General features: G+C 33.8%; 1 protein-coding gene across 2 annotated transcripts in view; it reads right to left on the bottom strand.

Moving 5' to 3' along the window:
• Osbpl1a (oxysterol binding protein like 1A) overlaps positions 1–27,998 on the bottom strand; it is a 206,631-nt gene that overhangs the window by 115,137 nt on the left and 63,496 nt on the right. For both annotated transcript variants that reach the window (XM_076837292.2, XM_076837290.2), the window contains exons 12-15: positions 22,627–22,725; positions 21,359–21,481; positions 14,780–14,861; positions 1,887–1,993 (exon numbers count right to left, since the gene is read on the bottom strand). In XM_076837292.2, the coding sequence (XP_076693407.1) occupies positions 1,887–1,993; positions 14,780–14,861; positions 21,359–21,481; positions 22,627–22,725 (411 nt within the window). The remainder of the gene's footprint in view (positions 1–1,886; positions 1,994–14,779; positions 14,862–21,358; positions 21,482–22,626; positions 22,726–27,998) is intronic.

The raw sequence follows: 27,998 nt of genomic DNA, 5'->3' as shown, positions 1-27,998 counted from the left end.
AATTTCAAAGATGTTTTACAATGCTACCATCCTATCCAGATTTACAACACCAAATCACTATTCCACATAAACAAACTAATTTTGAAACATACAAACTAAAAAAAAATCAAAAAGATAAAAAGTAATGTTTTTAAAATAGTTTTAAAAGGGAGGCACAGTGGTGCACTTCATCCCAGCGGCTCAGGAGGCTGAAAAGGGAGGATTGCAAGTTCAAAGACAGCCTCAGCAATGATGAGACACTAAGCAAATTGATGAGACCCTGTCTCTAAATAAAATACAAAATAGGGGTGGGAGTGTGGCTCAGTGGTTGAGTGCCTTCAAGTTCAATTCTTGGAACCCCCAAACACAAAAAGGGGAGCAGGAGAGTCAAGAGTGGTGGCACTCCTATAATCCCAGCAACATGGGAGGCTGAGGCAGAAGGATCACAAGCTCAAAGCAAGCCTCAGCAACTTAGCAAGACTCTACCTCAAAATAAAAAATAAAATGGGCTGGGCATGTTGGCTCAATGACAGGACTCCTGGATTCAATTCTCAGTACCCCCCCCCAAAAAAAAAGTAATGAAAGAATCAACCATTTAAGAGGCTTAATGAAAACAATTCTTTTCCTGTGACAGTAATAGAATTCTGTTGAAAGAGTTGCTATAAATTTCTTTAAAATGAATTCACTACTGTCTGTCACATACTAATCAACATAAATAAAGACCGAACTTTAAAAAAATAAATTCAGATTAATATTTCCATGTGGAAATATGGAATAAACTCACATGGAATTTGTTGTACACATAACAAACATAGCATTTCAAAAATTGTACATGGGGCTTGGGTAGAGCACTTGCCTACCATATGTGATACCCTGGGTTTGACCCCCAGACAACCCCCCAAAAAATGTCTATGAATTTACAAGTCTTGCATTTTAATCATGGAGAAAAAATTTAGATGCTTATATACAAAACATAATACCATTTTTATCTTTTTTATTTTACTAAAACCTAATCTTTACCAAAAGGTAAAAATTATAATAAGAATAAGAAATTATTCTTAATTGATGTAAAATGTTGAAGATCAAAACATAGATGTGGAAAGTAACAAAATGGAAAAGAAAGCCTACTGCCCCTTGGCTTACATTAAAGTCATGAAACGAAAAAAAAAAAAAAGGCAACAGCACCATCATACCAGTTTAAGCAACCAAAATACATCTTTATGACTTTTCAGTCCTTAGAAAAAGAATTACTAAACTGAGATAGGTGGGTGAGGCAGAAGAGTCACAAGTTTTGTGAAGGCCAGCTTTGGCAACTTTGACCCTGTCTCAAAAAATTAAAAAAGGACAAGGAATACGGTTCAGTGGTAAAGTGCTTGCCTGCCTTGTGAAAGGTGTTGGGCTCAATGCTCAGGGGTGAAAAAAGAAGAAATATAATTACTAATACCACTTTTATTGAAATCTGGAAATTAAAATGGCATATCTTTGAATAATAAGAGAGGAAAGGAAAAGACCACCAAAAAACTTAATCCACTGAGCTCAATTTACATTGTTATTAACAACACGCTCTATACTAAATATAAGCATTATATATTTTTATATAAAAATCGTTACTTTCACATCTATCTTATTGAAATGGCACACAACCCTAGGTATTGCAATGTTAAATATACTTGGTTAAATGTGGCTACATCAATAAATTCAAGAGAACTAAACATAGGTTTTTCAGAATCATCTTGCTTAATCAAGAATAAGTGAGTTCTGAATGTTGGTAGAAATGATGCTTTCCTTTCCTTTGTTAATATTAATTTCTTCCTACTTTTGAACAGTTTAAAGGCACTGACTTATTGGATGATCAAGCATGTGACATTAAAGCAATTATATAAAAAGTTCAATTCCAGAGGACCTACCCCTTCTTGTTTAGTGAAGAGATTAAGGCAATCACTCAAAGCTACACAAGTTTCTCTAGAAGCTTCAGAGACAACCTCAACTTTCTGAAGAAATGATGGCAGCATTTCTGTAAATAAAAGATAAATAAAGTGAGTGGGATTATTAGGTAATTTTAGTAAAACTAAGACCACCAGAGTATGTTTATATCTACTAATAACTTCATGTTTCCTTCCAGCTATCTTGAGCAAAGCATATACAATGTATGTTTCTTGGGCACATTGTTAAGCATATGCTATCACCAGGGCACAACAGAAAAAGGACAAAGGCTTCTCTTGGAAAGGCCTGTATCCTACAAGGGGAAGAGCTAAGATTACCAAAAAGGGAACAGAAATTAAATAATTATATAAGTTTAAGAAAAGTAGCACACCAGGAGAACAGCACCCCTTACAAGATATCAATATTTCCTTTCATGATATTTTATATTAGATAAGTTATTTTATTCAAAAGTAAAGTGCTAAGAAGAGACAAATAATTCTGGGATCGAAATGGTGGGTAATATATCTGAAGGTGGCATTAATTCAACTTCCTCTAGTTCTTATTTGACAAATGTTTGGCATAAATAGGTATTTTCATTTTAAAAAATGTGTCCCTTATGGAGGTCCAGTACCTTTTCTGTTATGTTTAAGTTGGAAACAAAGAAATGATAGTATTGTATATTCCCTGATCCGCTTAAGAAAATTTTAACCCATTTATCATTAAAAAAACAACAACAACAAAACCAGAATGCTTATAGAAAAATCCACAAGGTACATCACTTAAAGACAAGTTAAATATCATATCCTATTCAGATTGACCAAGAAAAAGTTACTTAGTTGAAATAGTTTGACTTTTTGTTAATTATACATTAAAAGCTTTATGTCAGTCCCTCCCATTAAATAAAAATTTTAACATTTAAGCTTTTATCAAAAAATAAAGGAGAAAGACAATTAAATCTCTACCATCATTTGTATTTCAAATACTCTTGACTTAATGTTCTTAAAACTTGGTCAGCAAAGTCAATAAACTAAAGCAAATGAGTAAACCCAAATGTCAGCAGTCTGCAAATATTACGCCACAGAACACTGGGTCCTATGAAGACACAAAAATTCTCAGATGAGAAATGATTCAGGGGAAAATAAAGTATCAGTTGTGTCATTCAATATTACACAAGATATCAAAGCAAATCTACCAAGAACACATACCAAATTATTTATAGCCATTATTTCAGGGTGATAAAAATTGTGAATATTAATCTTCTTTAGAATTTTTGAACTTTTCCAAATTTTCTACAGTAATATGATTTTTTTTATTGGTTGTTCACAAGATTACAAAGCTCATGACATATCATCTTTCATAAATTTGATTCAAATGGGTTATGAACTCCCATTTTTACCCCAAATACAAGTTGCAGAATCACCTCGGTTACACATCCACATTTTTACATAATACCATATTAATGACTGTTGTATTCTGCTACCTTTCCTAACCCCTACTATCCCCCCTTCCCTTCCCTCTCAGTAATATGATTCATTTAACCAAAGAAGAATCCTTTTCTTGGAGAAAATATTTCTCAAAACTCATAAAAGTGGTCAACAAAAAAGGTCAGAGTAAATTAAGGGAAAACACACCCTTTGTTAATGTCAGAATAAGAAATATTTCATCATATTTTTCATCTTATGGAGTAGTTTCTTAGTGTTGGCTATTCTTAACACAAACAAGTTCTATATTCTAAAATAAATTGATCATAGTTTTTTTTTTCCCCATTTGGAATCTCTGATACACATTGTGAAGCTTTATTCTCTACTTAGTTGCAAAAAAAAAGCACCATATGCTAGATGCCATGTGACTTAAATAGTACCTCAACAGATGTCACACCGAACTGTGGACCAAGTCCTGTGAGAAGATGTACAAGAAAAAATAAAAACAGTCTCTGTCTTCCATAAATTTTCTGGGTAATCTAGTGATTTTCCACTTTTATAGCACAAATGACATAAAGACTGAAGGATAATAATTCATGGAGCGATTTATTTTATTAAGTACCATCACCTGCTTAATAAAAAGTAAAGACCATGTTTTAGATAATTTATTGTTTAGCTACTTGATTAATATTAAAAAAACATTAATTATCCAAACACATTTGAATACTTAACTATGCTTAAACAAAAACTAATCCTGCAAATTTTTTTGTCCAAAGCAGAATCATCAAAGTTACCTAATTTCAGGGTGGGAGATGTGGCATGGGAGAAAGCATACTTCGCCAGTGCAATACCCTGGGTTCAATCCCCAGTACACACACACACACACACTCTCTCTCTCTCTCATGCACACACACAGTTATCTAATGTCATTGGTGATCTAATGTTAAAATAAGTTATAGAAATGAATATTAACTTTCACAGTAGCACGGTTTAAGAACTGATGAACTCTGGCATATGCTACACTGTAGTAAGCATATCAGGGCCATTTAATTCACACTAGCTTGCTTCTTATATAATGATGTTTACCTATTGTTACATAAAAAGAAATAAGTGTTAAGCTAGAAAAGTGGCCAATTGAGAATTAGTGCAAATTTGTTTTAGCCAGTTGATATTTAAACAGCCATGAATAAAGGCCAAAAGGCCCATATATTACCTTATTTGGTCCATTATAGAAATCTGTTAATTTTGAGGGGAAAAAAGTTTATTTTTTGTACTAGAAATATTTTTGAAGTCATGAAAGCTGCTAGAAGATCATATTGAAAAAGCTTAACTATAGAGACATATAAAAAGCTCACAATCTGTCATTTTTTCATGATTATACTCTATGATTTTTAATTGGGAAAGTTTTAAAAGAAGTGGGAAAGCACTATTTTATCTGTCAAAGTAAACTCTAATACAACCTCCACTGTTCTCCTAATACAGAAAAAGGCTACACTTATTAGCCTAACACTTAAGTTGCTCCATAAACTGAATCTGTTTTAGCCAGACTGTTTTCCTGGAAATATTTATTTACTTAGAATTAGTCTTCTTGGAGGTTGAGGTTGTGGCTCAGCAGTAGCACACTTGCCAGGCATGTGTAAGGCACTGGGTTCAATTCTCAGCACCACATATAAATACATAAATAAAATAAAGGTCTATTAACAACTAAAAAAAGAAATAGTCTTCTCAACTTTTATTTCTTCCAAATCTTTATTCAAGATGTTCCTTTTCCCCTGAATATTGAAAATAACAATTATTCATATTCAGAAGTATCCCCACCTAACAACAACAACAAAAAGTCTTTTCTTTCAAGGCCTAGTTCAAATGTCATTCTTCCCATGAAGTCTTTCCTTTACATTGCTGTAAACATGGCCTCTTTCCTGAATTCCAACAGCAGCCAATGCTTTTGTAATAGAAACATGAGGAATTATAATATGTTATATCTCTGCTACCCATGTGAACACTAAACCTTTTTACCTCCTCAAACACTCTGTGTTGAGCTTTGAACAAAGATAAGATTCAAATATTCATTAAATGAATGAGGACATTAATATCTTATTTCCATCGTTTGCATAGAAAATCCAAGTGTTTTGATTATTATATTTTACATCAAAAATTTTCGTAGTTTGCTGAAAAATTTTAAAATGAAAACATTTTCATTTGTATAATGAAAATCAAGATGCAGGCTTTTTTTTTTTTTTTTTTTTTGGTGTGTGTGTGTATGGGGGTGGGTAATGGGGATTAAACCCAGGGGTGCTCTATTACTGAGCTATATCCCCAGTTCTTTTTATTTATTTGGTACTGGGGATTGAACCCAGTGGTGCTTTACTACTACATTATATTCCAGCACCCCACTTTTTTTTTGAGACAAGGGCTCTCACTAACTTGCCCAGGATGACCTGGAACTTGTGATTCTCCTATCTCAGCCTCCTAAGTAGCTGGATTTCAGTTGTGTACCACTCTGCCCAGGAAAAAATAGATAACTTTAAGCTACATTTTGTTTTTTAACTTGCAGCACAAGGAAATATACTGTGATTATTTTTCAACATATTACTGCTCAAATATTTCTATAATTTGTGACAAGATATTAAAAAGAAAAAAAAATGTATGAAAGGCATTTCACTTCCTCCCCCCTTCCTTTACTTTGTGGTAACAGTGCTACCTTAAACTTTTTGTTTGTTTCCTTAACCATGAACAAGAAGAGAACAAATAGTCCAAAAATTAAGAAATCTAGTGAGAAAGCTAAAGATCATAAGAAATAAAGAATAAAAAGAAAAAAAGGACAATTTCCCCTGTGGTGGAAAAAAAAAAAAAGTACAATGTACATGACCATGTACATAAAAGACCTGACCCCCTGGTCAGACCTGAATGAATGAAAAGAAAGATTTTTTAAAAAATGACTATATTGCCACATTGGAATTACATAAATTCCTCAGAAAATTAGTATTCTTTCCTCAAAATGGACAAGAAGATGCACATTCAAATAAAACCAACTATCTTTCAAAGACTTCTACATAAAAAAGCAACTTGAAAAAAATCAGAAATGATAATCTATCAGTCACAAGAATATAAATTTACCTATTGTTATTCAAATTAAGATGCCAGTTTGAAAAAAATTGTCCGTTAAACAAGTACCTGACTTCTATAAACTACACTAATTGTGCTGGAGTATATAGAACATATAGTTCAAAGTGGCACATATTAAATGAATTAAATACTAAAAAGGATAATATCAGGGATGCTGTAAGACAAATAAATGAGTTGTGCACATTAAAAATAATATTCAGGGGCTGGGGTTGTGGCTCAGTGGTAGAATGCTCGATTAGCATGCATGGGGCACTGGGTTCAATCCTCAACACCACATTAAAAAAATAAAATAAAAATATTGTGTCCACCTCAAACTAAAAAATAAATTAATTTTAAGAAATAATAATAATACACAGAGAAGGGAATTAATTAAATCTTAAAAATGAAATATTCCTAGTGCCACATAAGCTCAATAAAACAAATACATGTAATATTAAAAAATATAATAATATTAAAAAAGTAGTATGAAAAAATACTAATCCTGAGATGAAGATATTTCAGAATTATGATCAATGAGAACTCTAGAGAGGTGTGAGGATCTCATCTTCTATTTATTGAGTGGCAACCAAGTGACAGGCATCATGCTAGGCGCTGGAGGTAAAGAGAGACAGTCTTTGCTTTATAGAACTTGACATCAAGCAAGGAAAACAGAAAGTAAAACAACTACCTTGGAGACTTTAGAAGAGTAGGAGGGATAACATAAGATTAGATAGAAAAAACAAAATAATTATGTTAAGAAATGAAGGAAAAAAGGATACCAGTGCAGGAGACCTTCTGGGTCAAATAAAACAGGAAAGCAATAGTAACTATGGAATGTTTTTGCATTTTTTTGCAAATGAGAGTCAAGTGAGGCAATAAAGATTCATTTTAATCAGGTGGTTGGTTTGCATCACTCCTGACTGAACTGCCCAACGGCTCCTCACCTTGTGATAAAATGACCTTATGAGGAAAATCAGTAAATAGTAATTAGGTCAGAGCCACATCTGCTCAAGAAAGCTCCACCTGTGAACAGATCAAGCAAGGAATCTTGGTAAGCCTGCCCCAAACAAGGTAAGGAAAGATATAAATCTGATGATATAAAACAAATTAAGCTAGTCTGCATGCTTGAAAGAATTTGAGGGTGTGGTGTTAGCCTGTCTTCCACACATCTTGGCAGACATGAAAATGAGCATTAAATCAGTTTCACAGCCACATTGTCTCGCCTATTGAATTCCTCACCCTTGCTGCCTGGAAGAAAGTTTGGACTAAGAACAGAAACTCCCTTTACAGTTCCCTCTATCATGGATCTGAGCAACTGTTTCCTCCTATATCTTTGCTTACTCTTCCTATCATTTTTAAGACCCAAGATGGCTACACCTGCCCAGAGAAGGGAACAGAAATTCAAAGTTACCTTACAGATTGCTTAGTGCTATGGCAAAGAAAGTGCAGGGTAATTTGGAAACACATACCAGGAACACTTAGTTTAGTTTTAGAGATGTCAAGAAGTTTTTGGAAATGGAACACAAGACAAGAAAAAGTTAGTATTTCATACCTTGACAACAACATATACTAAGAACCTAACACACAAGAAAAGTTTTCATGTTGCTCAATACAGAGAAAGAGGGAAGAGAGAAAAGGTAAGACTGCTGAAGTGAGGAGACCGAGGTCACAAAGCCAGACAACTTAAGAGTTCAGACTAAAATCAAGGCACTGAAGGCTCCTGGCAAGGTGCACAGGTCCGATTGTTAACTGGCATTTTTCTTACTACCCTATGGAATATTCCCTGAATACAGGAGAAAATAATGCTACCATCTATAGGAAAATGGCTCTGGCCTATTTTAGTTTAATGGTGGGGGATATAGGAAGGAACAAGGAAGAGAGATAAGACTGATCTTACAAAATATGTAAATAGGAGAGAAAGAAAAAATTGACAGGATAAAAAAGGGGGGGTTTCTTCATTGTGGGTTGGAAACTTCTGCTCTGTTTCAATCCCATATCCTCTCTTTTGAACTTCTTTATAGGAAACCACAAGGATTTGAACATCTCAATTACAGCAGTCAAGCTAACCTGCCCTCAACAAAGTCTACTTCACGCTGGAGATCTGGTTATAAATCTGTGAATTTTTCCAACCTATAGATCAAATGTGCAGGAGTAAACAGAGAATTCTTGATTTATTCTGGACTCTTCTTGGTTAAGAAAAGTCTCTAGAGTAAGGCTGCCTAAGATCAAATGTTGGCTCTGGTTTTTACTAGCTATTAGGCAAATTACCTAAGCACTCTGTGCTTCAGTTAGCTTATCTGTAAAATGGATATAACAGCTGAATATAATATATAGGGCTGCTATAAAGCAAAAACTATGTTTGCAAGTACACTAGATAATACAATTTGTAGAATATTGAAGCTGGGCACATTGGTGCACACCTCTAATCCCAGAATCTCAGGAGGTTGAGGAATGAGGATCACAAGTTCAAAACCAGCCTTAGCAAAACCAAGGCACTCAGTGAGACCCTGTCTGTAAATAAAATACAAAATAGGGCTGGGGATGTGGCACAGTGGTTGAGTGCCCCTGAGTTCAATTCCCGGGTTCCCTCCCCCCACCAAAATATGGGTATGTTTTATATCAGAAACAACATGAGATAATTAACAGTCCCTGTCAAACTAAACAAAAACCCTAGTTATATTAGAAACTAAAAGAAAAATCAAGGTTGCTACAACAAGACATAGTGGGAAGATCAAGGACAGAGAGGATGTCAGAACACAAAACCTGAGGATTAAGACATGAAAATTCATACACATGTGAGGGGAAGTTGAGAAAGCCTCCAAATCAAAGAAGTCATACCTTGTACCAGGTCAGACCTCCACTGAAAGCAAGAATAGAAAAACCACTCTTGGGCCCAAGGAGGCAGTAAAAAAGGACACTTTCTGCCTTTTATTCTGGGTGGGTGGTAAACAGAAAACATGGAAATATCTAGCTTATGTCATACCTAGAAATTAAATCCAAATTTAATTTAATTAATTAAATGAGCCAGAATACAGAGAAATCTTTATAGTCTCACTAGGAACAGACACAAAACTACTCTGTGGAGAAACTGCCACAGTCTAGGAAGCAGAAAAAATTTTTTTAAAAATTTAAAAATTCCACTGAAGAGCTCTCAATGAAGTTTTAAACCATCATAAGGTACATATAGCAGACAAAACAGGAAAACTTGAGATACAAGAGTATTATGAAAAAGGCTCAAAATGATATTTTATACTTATTAGAGATAAAGTCAGAAATACAGTGTAATATGAAAAAGCATGTTGCTGTGTGAAAAAATTTTAAACCATCATCTAGAATTTCTTATAAAGTCAGTAAATCTAGAAATTAGAAAGTCAAAGGAATAAATAGAAAAACAGAGAAAACTATAAAAAGAAATGAAAATGACAAAATAGAATTGAGCCAGGCACAGTGGCATACACTATAATCCCAGAGACTCAGGAAGCTGAGGCAGGAGGGTTGCAAGTTCAAAGCCAGCCTCAGCAACTTAGTGAGGTTCTAAGAACCTTGGTGAGACACTGTCTCAAAAATACATAAATAAATAAATAAAAAGGGCTGGGGATGTGGCTAGGTGGTTAAGTGTCCCTGGGCTCAATCCTTGGTACAAAAAATAGAACTGAGAAAATTATTCAGAATGCAACATGAAAGGGCTGGGGGTGTAGTTCAGTGGTAGAGTGTGTGCCACGCATGTATAAAACCCTGGGTTCAACCCCAGCATCACAACAACAACACAAAAGGGCAACAAAAAAACAGAAACGATATGAGAAATTAAGAAGCAGGAGATAAAATAATAAGGTTCAACATATGAATGCCAGTAGTTCTGTCAGAAAAGAAAAGAGAAATTAAAGAAGTAAAATCTGAAGATATAACAGGTAAGAACTTTCATAGATTGAAGGAAGAAAACAAATGAATCCTTAAAGAACAGGGTCTCAAGCAAGATACAGAGTAAAGAAAATCCAGACCTACAGACAAAATTGAAGAATACCAAAGATAAAGTAAAAAAAAAAAAAAAAAAAAAGATTAACTCCAGAAGAATCATATTTAGAACAATAGAAATCAGAAGAATATAGAATCATATTTTTAAAATGTTAATTAGAAGATAACTATAACCTAGTGAAGATGAAAAAAGATTAAGGGATATTTTACAACTCAGATTCTCTTAAAGAATTACTCAAAGATTAACCTCAAGTAAGAAAAAAATTGGATCCAAAGGAGAGGAGGAAGATACAAAAACCAAGGGCATTAACTATGGGACTTCTCTGAACAAAAGAATGCAAAACACTCCACAGTTCTCAGCGGTTCTTCTCTAGTTTGTCTCTAGTATAGGTCTCATTGACTTATACTATTCTTTTATAAGGTAGGTAAGTAGGTCACTCATTTCCTTCACCCATGCACATGAGAGCCAGAGAGCTTGCCCATGAGTGAGCACCATCATGTGCGCCAGGCACTGTTTAGATGCTGGAGAGTGAAGACAAAATCCCTGCCCTCTCTCTTAGTGGGGGAGGGCAGACAACTACACACACACACACACACACACACACACACACAATCTGAGAGGTAACACAGAACAAAATAAAGCAAGGTAGAGGGAGGGCAAGTGTTGAGAGGAGTTGAAATTTTAGGGAAGGAGTATCAGTAAGGGCCCTGGCAAAGAAGACCAGACATGTTAAGGGCTGAAGAGAATTTTTTTTTTTTTAATTCTTTTTGTAGTTGTAGATGGATACAATGTCTTTATTTTATTTATTTTTATGTGGTGCTGAGGATTAAACCCAGTACCTCATGCATGCATGCTAGGCAAGCACTCTACCACTGAACTATAGCCTCAGCCCTGAGCCCTAGAAGGCTCAGCAGGTCATTAGAAGGACTTTGTCTTTCATACCAAATGAGATAATCAGGAAGCCACTGGACATTTTAAGCAAAGGTGGCAAATCCATGAATGTTCAGAAAAATCTCTCTACTTGCCTCTGTAGAGGCACATAGAATCGGGTCCACTTGGGAGGTTGTTTTAATAATCCACATGAAACACAGTGGTGACTTGAGCCAGTGAAGGTGGTGGTTAGTCTGTTCCCTCAAAGCCTAGGATTTCGAGGAAAAAATTTTAAGTAGATTGAATAGTTGTGCTTTTCATTTAAAATTTTTCTTTTAGATAACTAAAATAATTTCAATTTCCTTAATCAGGCATTCATAATACACATTTAATAACATACAATAAAGTATGTGCATTAAAGTTGGCATGTAAAGAACCAACTTTTGGAAATTAATTTAGCTATGTGTATCAGCAAGCTCAAAATGTTAAACACTTTCATCCACTAAGCCCAATTCTAAGAATATAGGGTAACATCATAGTGATGGGATCAAATATAAATGCACAACATATTTATAATAGTCAAAACCACATAAGGGTAAATTCAGGCATGTATGGAAAAACAGACTGATAACATGGCCTTTAGGAGCACAAGTTTCATTAGGTTATTTTATTTTTGTGACCAGGCTTTTGGTAAAGATAAAACAATAGACATTTTAATACTGAATTCTCTGAAACTTGAATTATGTATTGCCAATGTCAGATACATAAACTCTGACATGCACTTGATAAAATTAGGCTTAAGGTCTATTCATAAACATGAAAGTATTTCAGTAGAGGCCATTTCCCACCAAAGACACTAGCCAAAGCATGTGTTTGGTCAAAGGTTTTTTTCTAAAGGGGTCATGGGAAAGAAAAATTAGGAAAAAAGTTGAAATTTCAGATGACCCAATTTTAGGTGACTAGACCATGAACGTCCCTTAAATGCCAGAATAAAGAGTTCATGTTTTATTCTATAGTTGCAAGGATCTATAAAAGATTTTCAACAGATGAAAAAAAAAATCATGAGCCAAATGCAGCAGCATGCTCTAGTCATAGTTGCATGGAAGCCTGAAGCAGGAGTATGGCTTGAGGCCAGGAGTTTGAGGCCAGCCTGGGCAACATAGTGAGATCCCATGTCAAAAATTATGATGACAATGATGATGATGATGATCACAAAGAACCTTTGTAAAATTAAACCGACAATAATAATCCAACTCTTCACAGAATGTGGTTCAGAAGAATCCCTTAAGATCTACTGATTTACAGAGGGAGTCCCAAAGACAGGGAGACCAAAGGGTAGGCTGGTGTCATAAAGTCGATTTGAGGAGATACCAAGTTAAACTAGTAACAGTAGAAATTTGAATAAGAAGGGGATCTAAGTGTCAAAGCTAATATAATTTTGCTGATATTTACAATCACAACATCTGAATTCTGTTCACAAACATTTTGGTTTTCATCTTAAAAAGTCTTTGACAGACTAGCTAAGAATTTGTACCAGTTTCCTTTAATAAAACACTGAATACAAGATTATTTTTGTACAAACCCTTGGCATTATTATAGTCTTCATTACCTTAAACTCTCCAATTTCATTTCTGAAATTATCTTAACCCTATGTACTTACTGTTTATACATATATTTTAAAAGATGTTCTACTCATCTACATTGATCTTTCAGAAAGTGCTCACCGTTGTGAAGAAGATAAATATTTTTAACTCCTTCATCAGATATTTATTGAGCACCTTAGCCCACTGAATTTTATTGTAGACATATAAAATAGGCTTGTCATATCACAGTTTTTGAGAAGACACTTAGGAAAATGAAAAATCTCTCCTGATATTGAATATTATACATATCCTTACACTATGTTGATTTCTTATCAGTTCTTCCAAATTGTATTGCTCAGTCATCAGTATTACAGACACGAATACCATCATCTCATACAGGTAAACTGAACCAAAGAGATTTGACTAAAGGTTTTTGTTTGTTTTGCTGTGCTGAGGATTAAACCCAGGGCCTCACACATGGCAGGCAAATGCTCTACCATTGAGGCACATCCCTTCCCCTGACTAAAAGGATTTTGTTTTGTTTCGTTTTGTTTTAAACTTAGTTTGGTTATAGTTCTGATATTTTTTTTGCTTTAGTCCAAGTTAAATGAATAAATCTTTATATTTCATCTCACTCTAGACTTTTTTTTTTTTACATCTTTTAAATGTCATTACCATCCTCTTCTTCCTTTCAATGATTCTTGGTGAAGATGACATTTTAAAAGCTCAATGACAGTCATAATTGCATGATTCTGAATATACTAAGAAACAACAAATTGTACACTTTACATGTACATTTACTATGGTGAAAGTTGTCTAGACACACAAAAGTAAGCAATGACTGTGACTCTAAGGTTATAATTAAAAGGATAGGAAATGTCCTCCACAGCACCATATTCAAATACATATTTTGTTAAGTGAATTATATCTAATGAAGCTGTTAACTATTTTAAAAGTACATTAAGAACTGAATAGTGCTAATACAATATTCCAGCCTGAAGTTAATAATCAAAATGACTTTAACTGTTGTCTTTACCAAAGCTATCCCAGATAAAAATAAATGTTAAAAAAATTAAAAAGCAATACATGTTTGCTGAGTTGAAGTAAAGGAATGCCTAAAGTACATATGGACAAATATAGAATATTTATGCTCAGTTTATTCTAGTATTAACATTTCTTCACATTTCCTGGAAACATACAAACTAGGATTCCATTGAGAGAAACTAATTCATGATTAAAAATTGATCGTCAAAAATCCAAGTAACTAAGTCAATTATAAAGCAACTGTTATGAGTTTAAAAACCATGATAATTTTTTAATCATAAGCAATTTCTTCTCAATATTTAAGCTTGATTTTAAGCTACCTACAGTTAATTCTTGATAATTCATAAATAATGCAGACTGAAGACATAAAAAGTTCCTACTGAAAGATTAATAATCATATAGACAAGTTCATATATACATATACAGAATTATAAAAGGCCAAGACTGAAAAGAACTAATCCCTTTATTGTAAGGATGGGAGAAAAGAGGCTCAGAGAAATTAAGTGTACTGTTCAAAGTAACACCTAGTAGTGGCAGAGTAAGGACTCCAACCTAAGATAGTCTGACTCCAAAATCCAAGTCTTCTGGTATTCACAAGCAGAATCCTTATTATATTGCCAAAATAAATTTAAAGACCTCAAAATGTTCATTTAAATTATTTTCTCTTTCTTAAAAGAATAAAATCAGTATTAATCTATAAGCATCTTCAAGGAGTAGACATTTTTGAACATCCTTTTTAAAATTATAAAATAGTTTATCGAACATAATTCTGAATTCAAACCCCAAAATCGTCTAAAATGTACAAACAAAACCATAAAGGGGAAATACCTATAAAAATGGGTTGTATAAAAGAGTGATATTTTTAGTAATGTTGTTTTTACCTTTAGCCATGTCATACTCCATAATCATTTTGAGAAAGTTGGAAATTTCCCTATCTAGTCTCTGTTGACATGCTTGTGCTTTCTAGAAAACAAAAAGAAAATTAAGACAAATCAATAAAGGATTTTTATGACTTATGCTTAATGTTTCTATCAAAACTTTCATTTGTAGTTTGATAACACTATTAAGATCTTCAAAGAAAACAATGAGAGAAAATTTCCTTAGAAATTGAATATAATGTTAAATCAATTATAGAATAAATATTTCTTAATTCTAAACACATTCAACATCTCTCATGTAAGTATATACAACTAAATTAATTAACACTACTATCTTTGTTACGCCAAGGATACATGAGGAGTTAGAGTTTTCTGATTTATTAACTTATAGTCAGTCTGCTTAAATTCATCAAGAAATTATAAAATGCATCCTTCAGGAATATATTTTGAAAACTGTTTTTGTTAAAAGAAAAAAAAAATCCAGATGGTCCTGCCGCTTGGAAACCACCAGCTGACTTTCATCCAGCAATCTAATACATACTGCCCCCACAAAATCAGACCAATGAGGACATTTTCTTAGTAAGTTGAAGCTTATGAAAATAGGGTAAAATCAATCACTGAAAATACTCTTTTTTATAATTTGAAAGTTCTTTTCAATTAGATCTCAAAACAAATATAGAATTTTATGATATAAGGGATATGACATCTTAATACAGATTTAAAGTACAAGAGGAAAACCAATGTCATTTTGTAGTTAGTTTTATATATAGTTTCCCTTTAAAGATGTGGGAAGAATAAGCCAAAAAATTATAATTGTAAATCTGCTTGGTTATGACAATCAAAATTTTATTCTGAGAATTTTTACTTTATAAATATTAGAATGACACTGTAGTGGGCAGAGCAATATATTTAGCCTTCTGACACTTCCCTCCTTTGTACTCTAATTTCAACTGGCCTATGAAAAAACATTTTGCCCACCCAAAATCAAAACTACCATAGCTCAACATGCCAAGGTGACACAGGTAAGCACCCTTTTCTCCTATTTCACCTTATAAATTTTTTAGTACTTATGAAGCTCAGCTCCATCTCAATAGAATTATTCATGGTACCATATTACTGACAGGCAATGTTTTCTTTTAAGTTTATATAATTCTTTGAGAGTTCTAACAACACCTAAAAATAATTTGTATTTTTTTTCTTTCCTTGGAGAGGAGGAACACCTATACAACATAATTTAGAACATCATAAGACCTAAATTGATATGTCTGATAATTTTTTCAGATACATGTGAATATAGGTTCAAAAAGGAGAAAAGTCAGTCTGGAAACATGCACTGCAACCAAATGTATCACTCATGACTTATTAACAGAAAATCGTTGCTCTTACTCTATACATATTTAACATTCCTGCTCATGTGCAACTCAATACTACTGTTTTCTCTTTTCCTTTCTATGGTGAAAGTTGTCTAGACACACAAAAGTAAGCAATGACTGTGACTCTAAGGTTATAATTAAAAGGCAGGAAACGTCCTCCATAGCACCACATTCAAATACATTTACCTTTCCTTAGTGTATCTGACAATTAAAAAAAAATAGTTTCCTGGATCAAAGATTTTTTGCTTTGTTTAAAAAGGCATGTAGTAGGTCGGCTGGAGAAGAGCCAACTACACATAACTGAGTTAAGCCAGGCATACAGGTGTCTTCTAAAGAATTTAACTGATACTAAAAAAGAATGGAGGTGATTAATGTAACAAAATATGACATTCTCAATTTTTTATCATTTCCCCTCAGTAGTTGCTGGTTATATTATAAAATCCTAAATATCTACTCATATAATGTAATTCTTACAAATGCTTTGCAGAGTCTGGGACAGTTCTCATTCCTGATTTCAATGCTATTCATGTTATGTCAGAGGCTCTTTTTAATTTTTATTTACTTATTCTACATAAATGAGATCCCACTGTGAAAAATGTTCTAATACTGAAGCTGAAAGTATTTTAACTTTCCCCAAGGATTCTGGGCACAGCACACAGATCAAGGATCACATCCCCTGGATGCCCAGAGGAATAGAAGGTACCCCAGGTGAGCCACGCTGACAACACAGGTCTCCTGTTACAACCTTTGTCCACATAAGACTTTAGCTATTGGTTTTGCTTGACTTAAGCTGATGTTAAACTACCTTGTTCTCACCTACATGGCAGCTCAAATAGTATACAAATGCAGTAGTTGGCTAGAGAGGAGTGGATGAGGTAAGAGAACAGTAATTAATTCCAGATTATTTGCAACAGAAAATCCACATTTGGTTAAAAAAAGAACAGAAGCAGATTACCTTCTATCCAGCAATAATACACACAATAGTACAGGAAGTTAAAGAAGACAGACACTGAAGCACATATACTGTATGATTCCATTCTCACAGAATTCTAGAACAGGAACACTGATAATGCCATAATGACACTGGTGCTACATCAGTATCAGCAGATTGGTGGTTGCCTGAGATGCATCTGACAGTATTTTAACTGTCAGACATTTAAAGTTTCTAGGACATCATCTGGATATGGAAGTGCAGGAATTTTGAGGTGATAAAAATGTTCTCAATCTTGATAGTAGTAGTAGTTATACAGGGTATATACATTTGTCAAAATATATCAAACTAAAGACATAAAATGAATTCATTTTACTGTATAATATTATACCTCAATAATATTAATTCAAACTTTCAATAGAGTATAGAGTTCTGATAACTTTCGTCTTAGAAGAAAACAGTCATCTGTCTTAAGTCCTGCCAAATCCTCTTCAAAGCTAACATCATATTCCATCTTCCCTTGTTGTCAAGCCTCACATATATTCTTTCTGACCTGGTGGTTATTGTGGTCCTGCTCTGTAAATTTCCTTGATGTTTCATTTTGCAGTAGATATTTATACAAAAATTAAAATGTAGAAAGAAAAAATACTTCCCCTCCCATACCTGACTGCCAGTCCTAGAGCCTCTTTTGCCCCATTCCTAGCCTCGAGGCACCAAAGGCTAATTTCTCATCTTACCAGGCCTACTCTAGGCCTACACAAATAGATGTATGTACATCCTGCTGTTTTTCTCTCCTAATATATTAGTAGCATATTTGATACACCATCTTATACCTTGCCCTTTGCACTTTGTATATCTTACTCATGAGCATATGTATTAATCTTTATCAGTCTCATGTTGATGCACATATCTTTCTGCATATTCAATTTAGTTAGGAATCATTTATTCTTAAATAAGGAAAGTTTCATATTACTTTTTAATTTGGTTAAAATTTAGCGTTATCTCCTAACTTATAATACAAATACAGTTCAGATCCATACCATAAAGATATCCTCAATAAAACCCTCAAGTATCCAAGAGCCTATGCCAGTACTCCCCATTAGAACTTCCTATAATGACAGAAACACTATCTACATGTTGGTAGCCACATGAGGCTACTGAGCACTTGAAATGTAGCTATTTAAAAGAAGAAACTAAATTTTTAGTTTAATTTTAATTAATCTAAATGTTAACAGCCATGAATGTCTCATAGGAATTATTAATATGCAGTTCTATACCAATATTTATGTTTGACTTTCTCTTCCAATTTTTTTTTTATGAAATATTTTCAAGATGCCATTAAGTCATCATTACAAGGCCAATGTGTCTATGCTTTGTCTTAGGCTTTTTTCCTTAAGGCCTAACCTGAAGGCAACAGGAGTCACAGGGTTAATAGAAAATGTTCAACCTTTCAACTTTCTGGAATTCCTCAGTTTGGAAAGATGAAAAATATAAAATACGTCACATTTTCAGTATGAACATTTTCCCCCAATTTTTTTTAAGTCTACTTACTAATATCAAGGAAATACCATCAGTTTTGTAATTATAATTAATTCAGATAATTATAAATTAAATAAATCAGATAATTATAAAGTATTCCTTTCCTACTTAAAATCGCATACTATAGTAATGTGGCCACATCAATGTTTACAGCAGCTCAATTCACAATAGCTAAGCAATGGAATAAACTGAAGTGCCCTTCAACAGATAAATGGATAAAGAAAATGTGGTACATATACACAATGGGATAGTACTAAGCCATAAAGAATAAAATTATGACATTTGCCAGTAAATGAATAAAACTGGAGACTATTGTGCTAAGCAAAAAAGTCAATCCCAAAAGACCAAAGGCCAAATGATCTGATATGCAGATGCTAACTCATATTGCAGGGGTGGACAGAGTTCACTGAATTAGATGAAGTGGAATGAAAGGTAGGGAGAAGAGACGGGAATAAGAAAGACAATAGAATGAATTGGACATAACTTTCCTATGTTCCTATATGAATACATGACCAATGTAACTCCACATCATGTATAACCATGAAAATGGGAAGTTATTCTCCATGTATGTATAATATGCCAAAATTCATTCTACTGTCATGTATAACTAAAGAACAATAAAAATGTATTCCAATTCTAGAGTAACAAATTTCTTTTAGAATATCTATACCCACAAAGAATAGATCTGTTCCTAAAACTGGCTTCCAAATTTCCTTGTAACTTAAGAATCAAGGACATCCTCAAAGCAGGATACTACAAGTTATGATTCAACACATTTCAAAGCATATGAGATTACACCTATTCCAAACCAGATGCTGAGGCAGAATCAGGGTATACAGAGTTAGCATTCATAGTTGGATAGAGATAGAGATACGTTAGTCTGCAAAACATGAAAGTGCTTAACACTGTCTAAACTTCTCACTGACTTCAGGTATGTCCTACGCACACTATAAGGCAAAATTTTCATAGTTTTGAAGTTCACATATAAACAAAATATTTAAATAAGAAATAAAATACAAAGTATAGTTGAGGTTGATAAGCTCAAATTTTCATAATTTGAAAAGTCCTAAAGAATAAATCTTAAAAGTTTTTTAATGGGCCATGTGTGGTGATGCTCTGCTGTAATCCTAGTTTTCTGGGAGTCAGAGGCATAAATCTTTAAAGTTCAAGGCTAGCCTCTGTGTAACTTAGCAAGACCCTGTCCTCAAATGTTTAAAAGGGGGGTACGATGCTATCCAGTGACAGAGCACCCCTCAATTCAATCCCCAGTACAACCAAATAAAAAAGTTTTTAATGGTATGCAAGTTAGTATGCTTTTATTTTATTTGTAGCTTCCATTAAAAAGATCTTAAAATTACCATAATCTTGGAAAAGATATTGGTATGCTTTGTAAATCCTTCCAGGTTTAATCATATACCTCATATTAAGGGGAGATAAATAGGGAAGGATTTCTTTTCACTTAGGGAATACCAAATAAATTTTAAAGTACTTAATTCAGTTTTATATTTTACTTGTGTAACATGATTTTGGCTATATTTAAGCCTTGTTTTCCCAGTTTTAATGTTGTTGGTGTTATTGTAAATGCTCTAGTCGATATTTTTCGCAAAGTTCACTGATCTGAGAATTATGTTTATAGTTTTCACAATACACCCTAGGCTTTAAAACAGAGGTAGCATTGGTAGAGCAATTGTCAACAAATTCTAGAAAATGACTACAACAAAACATGGAAGAGCCTAAATTCTCTAATGTTCCAACACAAATTTTAAGAGTCAAAAATCCTTTTTATATTTAGGGTTACAGGCTCATATCAATAATACTCTGCAGGTGTTAGCAAACTTAGTTTCATTAGAGTTGTTGATCTAGAAACATTCAAATCCCACAACTAATCCATTTAATTCATACTCATAAGCTTCCCCCCTCCCCCCGCCGTGTGTGGGGAGAGGCACTAGGGGTTGAACCCTAGAACCTTGCATATCGGAGACAAGTGCTCTAAGCTATCTCACCAGCCCTCATTTAATCATTTAATTTATGTTCTGATTAAATTTAGTAGGAAAAGTCATATGCTTTAACATAATCATTTAGGTTAAAATTGATCATCCTTTCGTAGTTTTAGTTCTTCCACACCCAATTCCCATTCTTTGATAAACAAGGTACATTTAAAAGGTATAGTCATAAAATTGATGTCCCTCCCCCGACTGCCAAAAACAAACCTATTTCATTTTAATTATATATGCGGATATTCCTCAATGGATAAGGCATTGATGTCACTTCAGACGAGGGCCTCTCCATTCATTACTGACACCTGACCTTACCTTTAAGCAATGAAGTTACAGATTACAAGTGGTTTTGAATGAAACTACTGACCAAGAAATGTGTCACTATGATTGCATTATCTAAACTCTAAAATAAGCAGTGAAGTCATAAAGGGCAGCAAGTCAAGCTCTGCATGCTCCCTCTACTGGCAGCAGATTTTAAATAGAACAGCAGTCTAATTACAGCCATGTAGAGTTTAAAATAGATATGTCTAGGTACAGGTCCACATCCACACAGCATATTTATAGAGACATTTTATAGTATCACCAAGACAAAGACATAATCACCAATAGAATAAAACTAAAGAGCAATACTATTTCCACTATTGTCAGATATCATAATTTCAAAATGTCACCTTTTAATAAAAAGTAATTCTTGATTAAAACCTGCATGACAGCTATAAAGGTGAGATTATGTTCAGTTTACCTCTAAGGACTCCTTCAAGTCTACAGCAGAAACTGCATCCTCTTCTTCATCATCAGTCAACTGGTCCTGGGAACAGTAGTGAGTGCTATAAGCAGAATGCTCTTCAATTGCTTCCAGCCAGTTCTGAAATAATCCAAGGATTTAAATTAAGTGAAAGGCATTTTTACTCCAAAGAGTATAGAGATTGCATGTCGATGATATGTAAAGCATGAAATTTACATGAAGGAAATAAATATTATGGCTCAAAATTCAAATGGTGCTATCTCTTATCCATGACATGTCTGGTTAAAAAATTTTCCCAATATATATTTTAAAATATCATCTATACCTTTATATATTCACTAATACTCAAATACATTACAGAAATTAAATAATAAGTGATTTTTAAACTTAGAATAACAGGTTCTTAGCACTGTAAGTTATTACCTAATAATGGAGCCCAACTTTACTGTCTTATCAAACTATAAGTACAAGAAACTAAGATCATTTTGAGGTAGCCAACAATTGCCCTTATGCCTTAACTTACAATATTTTTTTTTAAAAGCTTGATTTTACAAAAAGAATGTTTGGCCTATAATACATGTCTATTTTCTTATAGTATTACTTAGGGTCAAATCTTACCATTTTATGAAATGTTGAGGCAGTCATGGATTGGATTGTTTAAAACTCTTTGCAGGGCCCAAGTTAACTACTTTGGAAAACAGGTTCTTTTAATTCTTTATGGGATTTACCAAAAGAAATTAAAAAAAAAAAAAAAGATCTATCAACACTGCTTTGATTTGAAAGAATAAAAACTTTTTATTAAATGATATACCATGAATTTCAATCAGGAGAATTCCAATTTTCTCCTGTATTATTGGTCAACTAACCACAAAGTAGCTATACTGTAATTAGTCTCAGAATACATGGCTCTAGTCCATGTTCTATGATTCACACATTGCATGGCCTTGGGAAATACCCTTAATCCTATATTCTCCAGTTTTCCCACTTATAAATTAAGGGGTATAGTAAATAATCATTTAATCTTTGTTTCAAAGTCACTAGCAGCCCCTCAATTCAAAGAATCAAAATGGTAAATTATTGATAGAAAATACCTACAGATACATTTGAAAAAAGAACTAATTCATCATAAGCCAAGTTTTTGAAGCTTCATGTAACTGTTCCCATTAAAACTATAATCAACATCTTAGATATTAATATTGAATCTATATTTTCACTCATCTTTAAACACCATGTTTTATGAAAAATAAATTAACCCATAAAATTACCTCTCTTGATTGCTTTAGGCTATTCTTAGGAACCCTGAAGCCATGAATAGTGTCATCGAAGCATTTAATAAAGAAGAGGCAGCTATCAGTGGATTTCACCTTGTAAAGAAATCAGTAAGACAACATTCATTCATGCATACATAATATTTAAAGTATTAATGTGGCTTAATAACATCCAATTGAACAATTTAAAACACCAATAAAAATTGTGGAAAATACTGATACATTAGGTATATCAAATGCACTGTAGCTTTATCAAGTCTGTCTTTCTCACTCTTAATTCCTCAAGGTAAATATTTTTTAGAACTTCATTTATTTATTTTTATGTGGCACTGAGGATCGAATCCAGGGCCTTGCATGTGCTAGACAAGTGCTCTACTGCTGAGCCACAATCCCAGGATAAATATTTATAGTTCATTGGGTTTGTAGCTTAGTTCTATTCTTTCTGTTAAGTATAACCTGGTAGACATTTGGGCTGTAAAATCCTCTATATACTACAGCTCCAATTTCTTCTTCATGCACTCTCTTGAATGTTTTGTTTGTACTGAGTGTAGAAAATGTTTAAGCTGAATGTAAAAGAATGAGTAGTTAGATAACGTTGTTAAAGAAGGAGAAGGGAAAGAGGATAGAAGAAATTAGGAAAAAATTTTAAATATAAGAGCTGGAAAAGAAGAAGGATATTTAAGAATGGAAAAGAGAAGACTTCTGCTTCTAGACCCTATAAGTAACTGCCTTCCTCCCTGCACAAAACAACTACAAAAGCATTTTGTAACCTCCACCCCCTTAGACACACAACAAAAAGCAACCACATAAAGAAACTGTGACTAACCACTAACAGACTAATAAGGAACACAAACTCTTGGAGGAAAAGGAATGAGAAGCTATGGAAATTAGTCTCTCCCTACCCCCACACTGGTGTTTCTCCTGGCTAAGTGAAGTTCCTGTGTTATGTGAAGCAACAAGAGTACATGTGGAACAACCAGTTTTTCTGTGGAACAACCAGTTTTTCTTTCTTTGGGAATTAATAAAACAAGCTGGAACTGCAAACACTAGAAAAAGAAAGAGAATCCCCCAAGAGAGAGGCAGGATGTATCTCTTCATATATCTAACTCATCCATAAACCACACATGCAGGAAAAGATTTAAAGCAGCTCATACAAAAACAGCTTACCCAAACTTGCACTGGAACTGCTGAGGCAAGAAAAAGTCTAGCTAACATAAAGGAGAAAACATTCAACAAAAAAAATATCAGAATCCAGAATCTCCAGAGCTTATCATTGATAATATTAAGGATACAATCCAAAATTAGCTGAAAAATGAGGAAGCAAGAAAGTAGAACACAGTTACAAAAGAAAATCTAATTAAAAAGCAGAATTTAGGACTGAGGTTGTGGTTCAGTGGTAAAGCGTTAGCCTCGCACGTGTGAGGCACTGGGTATGATCCTCAGCACCACATAAAAATAAATAAAGATATTAAAAAAAATAAGCTGTTCTTATTTTTAAAAAAGCAAAATTTGTCAGAATGGACAATATAAACCAAAATGTATATTATCTATAAGACACAGAAAAATAAATATAAAAATACAGATTGGCTCAAAGTAAATGGATAGAATAAGAGATGTTATTGCAAACAATTAGGCCAGAGTGGTCATATTAATATCAGACAAAATAAGATTTTGAAACAAAAAGTGTTATAAGGGATAAAGATGGCTAATGTATAATGTCAATTAAGAAAACAATCATAAATATGAGTGTGATCCATAACAGGGCAAGAAATTTACAATTCCACAAGCATAGTTGGAGATTTTAACACCTCTCTCAGCAACTGACATAACAGCCAGCTAAAAACTGAAAAACAACTGGGTGTGGTGGTGCATGCCTATAATCTTAGCAGTTTAGGAGGCTGAGGCAGGAGGACCGCAAATTCAAAGTCAGCTTCAGCCATTTAGTGAGGCCCTAAGCAACTTGGCAATACCCTGTCTCAAAAATTTTAAAAAGGCTGAGGATGTGGCTCAGTGGTTAAGCATCATGTGTTCAATCCCTCTTAACCAAAACAAAAAACTACCTCAGCAGCAATCAGGAAAGGCCAACATCACAGCATATGAGGTCTACTTACTTTTGGGGACAAGCAAAAAACTCACAAATGAGCCAGAAATTTAAAATCTCTTAAAAATATGCTTTAAAAAATAGCCAGACATGGTGGTGCACACCTGTATTCCCAATAACTTGAGAGGTTGAGTCAGGAAGAAAGCAAGTTTGAGGCCAGCCTTAGCAACTTGGCAAGACTCTGAGCAACTTAGTGAGACCCTGACTCAAAATAAAAAATAAAAAGGGCTGGGGATGTGGTTCAGGGGTAAAGCACTACTGGGTTCAATCCCCAATACAGAAATAAATAAGTAAGTAAGTAAGTAAGTATACTATATTTTTAACAAACTGGACAAGGCAATACAATAAGTTATCAAATAGGAATCATTGATAGAAACAAGTTATAAAAAAGAACCAAATGGAAATCCTGAAGTTGAAAGTCACCAATAATTGAAATGAAGAGTTCACTAAGAGAATCAACAGAAGATTTGAGATGGCAAAAAAAGAATCACTAAAGTAGAAGATAGATCAATCTGAAGAACAGAATGGAAAAAAATAATAAACACTAACTCAGAAAACTATAGGTTGTTATGTGTACTAATAATCAACTGGAATCACAGAAGATCATGGAAAGAAGAGGTTGAAAATATCTCTGAAGCAAAAATGTTGAAAATTTCCCAAGTTTGATGAAAATGTTAAATCTGTATTCCCAAGAAGCTTAATAATTCTCTATATGTTAAGTCCAGAGAGATTTACACTTAGAAAGATCTTAGCCAAATTGTTGAAAGAGAGAGAAAATCTGAAAAGTAGCAATAAATAAAATGACCCATTAAATGAAAAACAATAGAGGCCAGAGGTAGGAAGGGGGAAAAAATTCCAAGTGCTGAAAGAAAACTTCTGTCATGCAAAACCGGTGTTCTGAAACAAAGAGAAAATAAATAAAAACAGAATTCCTTGCTGTGAACAGGCACACCTTACATGAAAGTGTAAAGGAGGTCTGTTAGGCTGAAAATGACCCCAAGCAAGAAATAAAGAGCATGGGTAAAGGTAACTGCACAAGTGATTATAAAGAGTATAAACATATTTTTATCAACTGATTTCAAATAACATAGTATTTATAAAATAAATACAGTAAAATTAAAAAGTGGTACACCAATAATATTTCTAATTTGCAGAAACAGAAGAGCAGAAAAGCATAAACGTAGTAATAACAAAACAGTAAATATAAATCCAACCATATGAATAACAGCTTAAGCGTAAATTCATTAAACATTCTAATCACAAGGCAGAGATCATTAGATTAAAATAGAAGAAACCACTATATACTACCAACAAAAGATAGGCTTTAGATTCAGAGACACAAATAGATGTAAAAGATTGAAAAGACACAGTCATGTACCACATAATGAAGTATCAATCAGCAACAGGATATGACGATGGTCCCAAAAGACTATATGGCCAGTAATGCAACAATCTTGGTTCGTGTAAACACACCCTGTGATGTTCACAATGATACAATCACCCAAAGAGACATTACTCAGAATGTATCTCCAGTCCTTAAGCAATTAATGATTGTACCATGTGACCATGTGAGAGCTGAAGTGATTGCAGTGATTACTTAGGGGGACTGAGTTTGTCCCCACTGAACTCATATATCCAAGTCTCAACCCCAATGAGACTGTATTTGAATCTTGTGGACATTATGTTCAGTGGAATAAGCCCATCATAAAAGAACACATATTGTAAGATTTCACTTACATGAGCTATCTAGAGTAGTCAGAATCATAGAGATAGAAAGCAGAATAGTGGCTGCCAGAGGCTTCGCAGAGTGTGTGTATGGGGATGGCTACAGGCATTAGTGTTTAATGGATATAGCATCAGTTCTGTGGAATGGATGATGTTCACAGTATCACAACAATGTAAGCATACTTAATGCCACTAAGCTATACACTCAAAAACGATTAAGTTCTACATTATGTGCATTTTACAATTTTTTTTTTATTTTGGGGATTGAACCCAAGTCTTTCTGCATGAGGCAAATGCTCTACCATTGAGCTACATTCCTAGCCCCACAATTTTTATAAAAGTAATTTATAGTTATACACTCCTACATAAGAAAAAAAGATCTCAATAATCTAAGCTTCTAAGGAAACTGGAAAGAGGGTAGAGCCTGCTTTATCGAAGTCACTCAATCGAATGCCCATTAGCTTGCATTGATTTATAATTCACAGATGTAGGCTTTATCATCAATTATACAAAAAAATACAAAGTTTTAAACAAAGTGAGGCATAACATGGCAGAACATAATCAATTCCACTGAAGATAAAGGCCAAGAAATTTTAAAAGTACAAAGGGTTAACTTATGCAAAAAATGTAAGAATGAGAATAAAGGACCCTACTGAATAAAAACCTTTGCATTAAATAGATGAATCGAGGGCAGGAACAGAAGAGATTTCACCAACAGAAGGAAAAAAACATTAGATAGATAAGATTACAGAGGTTCACTGGCTCTCTGGTTTCATGTCAAGGGAGGTTGGGGTGTGAGGGCACTGAAGGGGCCAGGTTCTTGGACCTCCAGGGTGTACTGTAGGGCAGGGGACTAAGCTAGAAACAAGCCACACTCATCCCACCAAGGGAGTCCCACTGGTCCTGAGAGAGTTTACACAGAGAAAGGCAGGTGGTATGATAGACAGACAGACTGCTATGGTAATGCTGGCAACCCTAATGGACTTAAAGCCAGAAACAAGAAAGTATGTCTGGGCTTGAGACAGATCAGTCTCTAAAGAGGAAAACCTGCTTATTCTCATGGCTAGTAAAACAGTTGGAAGTGAATAGAGAGAACCTAAGACTGCTGATTTTGACATAGGCTTTTTTTTTTTTTTCTGAGCACAGCAAGGATTTTACTTTTATACATAAGCAAGTTTTGGGTACATAAAGGCAAGGGAGTTGGTGCAATTCTATACTATTATGGTATTATGTAAAAATGTGGATGTGTAACCGATGTGATTCTGCAATCTTTGTAATGTTTTGAATAACCAATAAAAAAAAAAAGAAATGTAGAATGCCCCCTCCCATAGAATTGACATAGGCTTTTAATTCTTCTTTAATACAAAAAAAAAAAAAAAAAAAAAAAAACCTTCTAGCATCTAGATTCATCTAGATTCATGAAGACACCCACACCCACCAAATGTTAAAAGCTCTACATAGATGTTTTTGGATCACCCATTTTTCACATCACAATATGTGGAGATAAAAGCTGATTATATACATTTTTTTTTCCAAAACAGAT

This window comes from Callospermophilus lateralis, chromosome 17, assembly GCF_048772815.1.
Source record: "Callospermophilus lateralis isolate mCalLat2 chromosome 17, mCalLat2.hap1, whole genome shotgun sequence".
NCBI classification, from domain to species: Eukaryota; Metazoa; Chordata; class Mammalia; order Rodentia; family Sciuridae; genus Callospermophilus; species Callospermophilus lateralis.
Note: the sequence above shows the minus strand (reverse complement) of the source record. Positions and strands in the feature narration are given on the sequence as shown.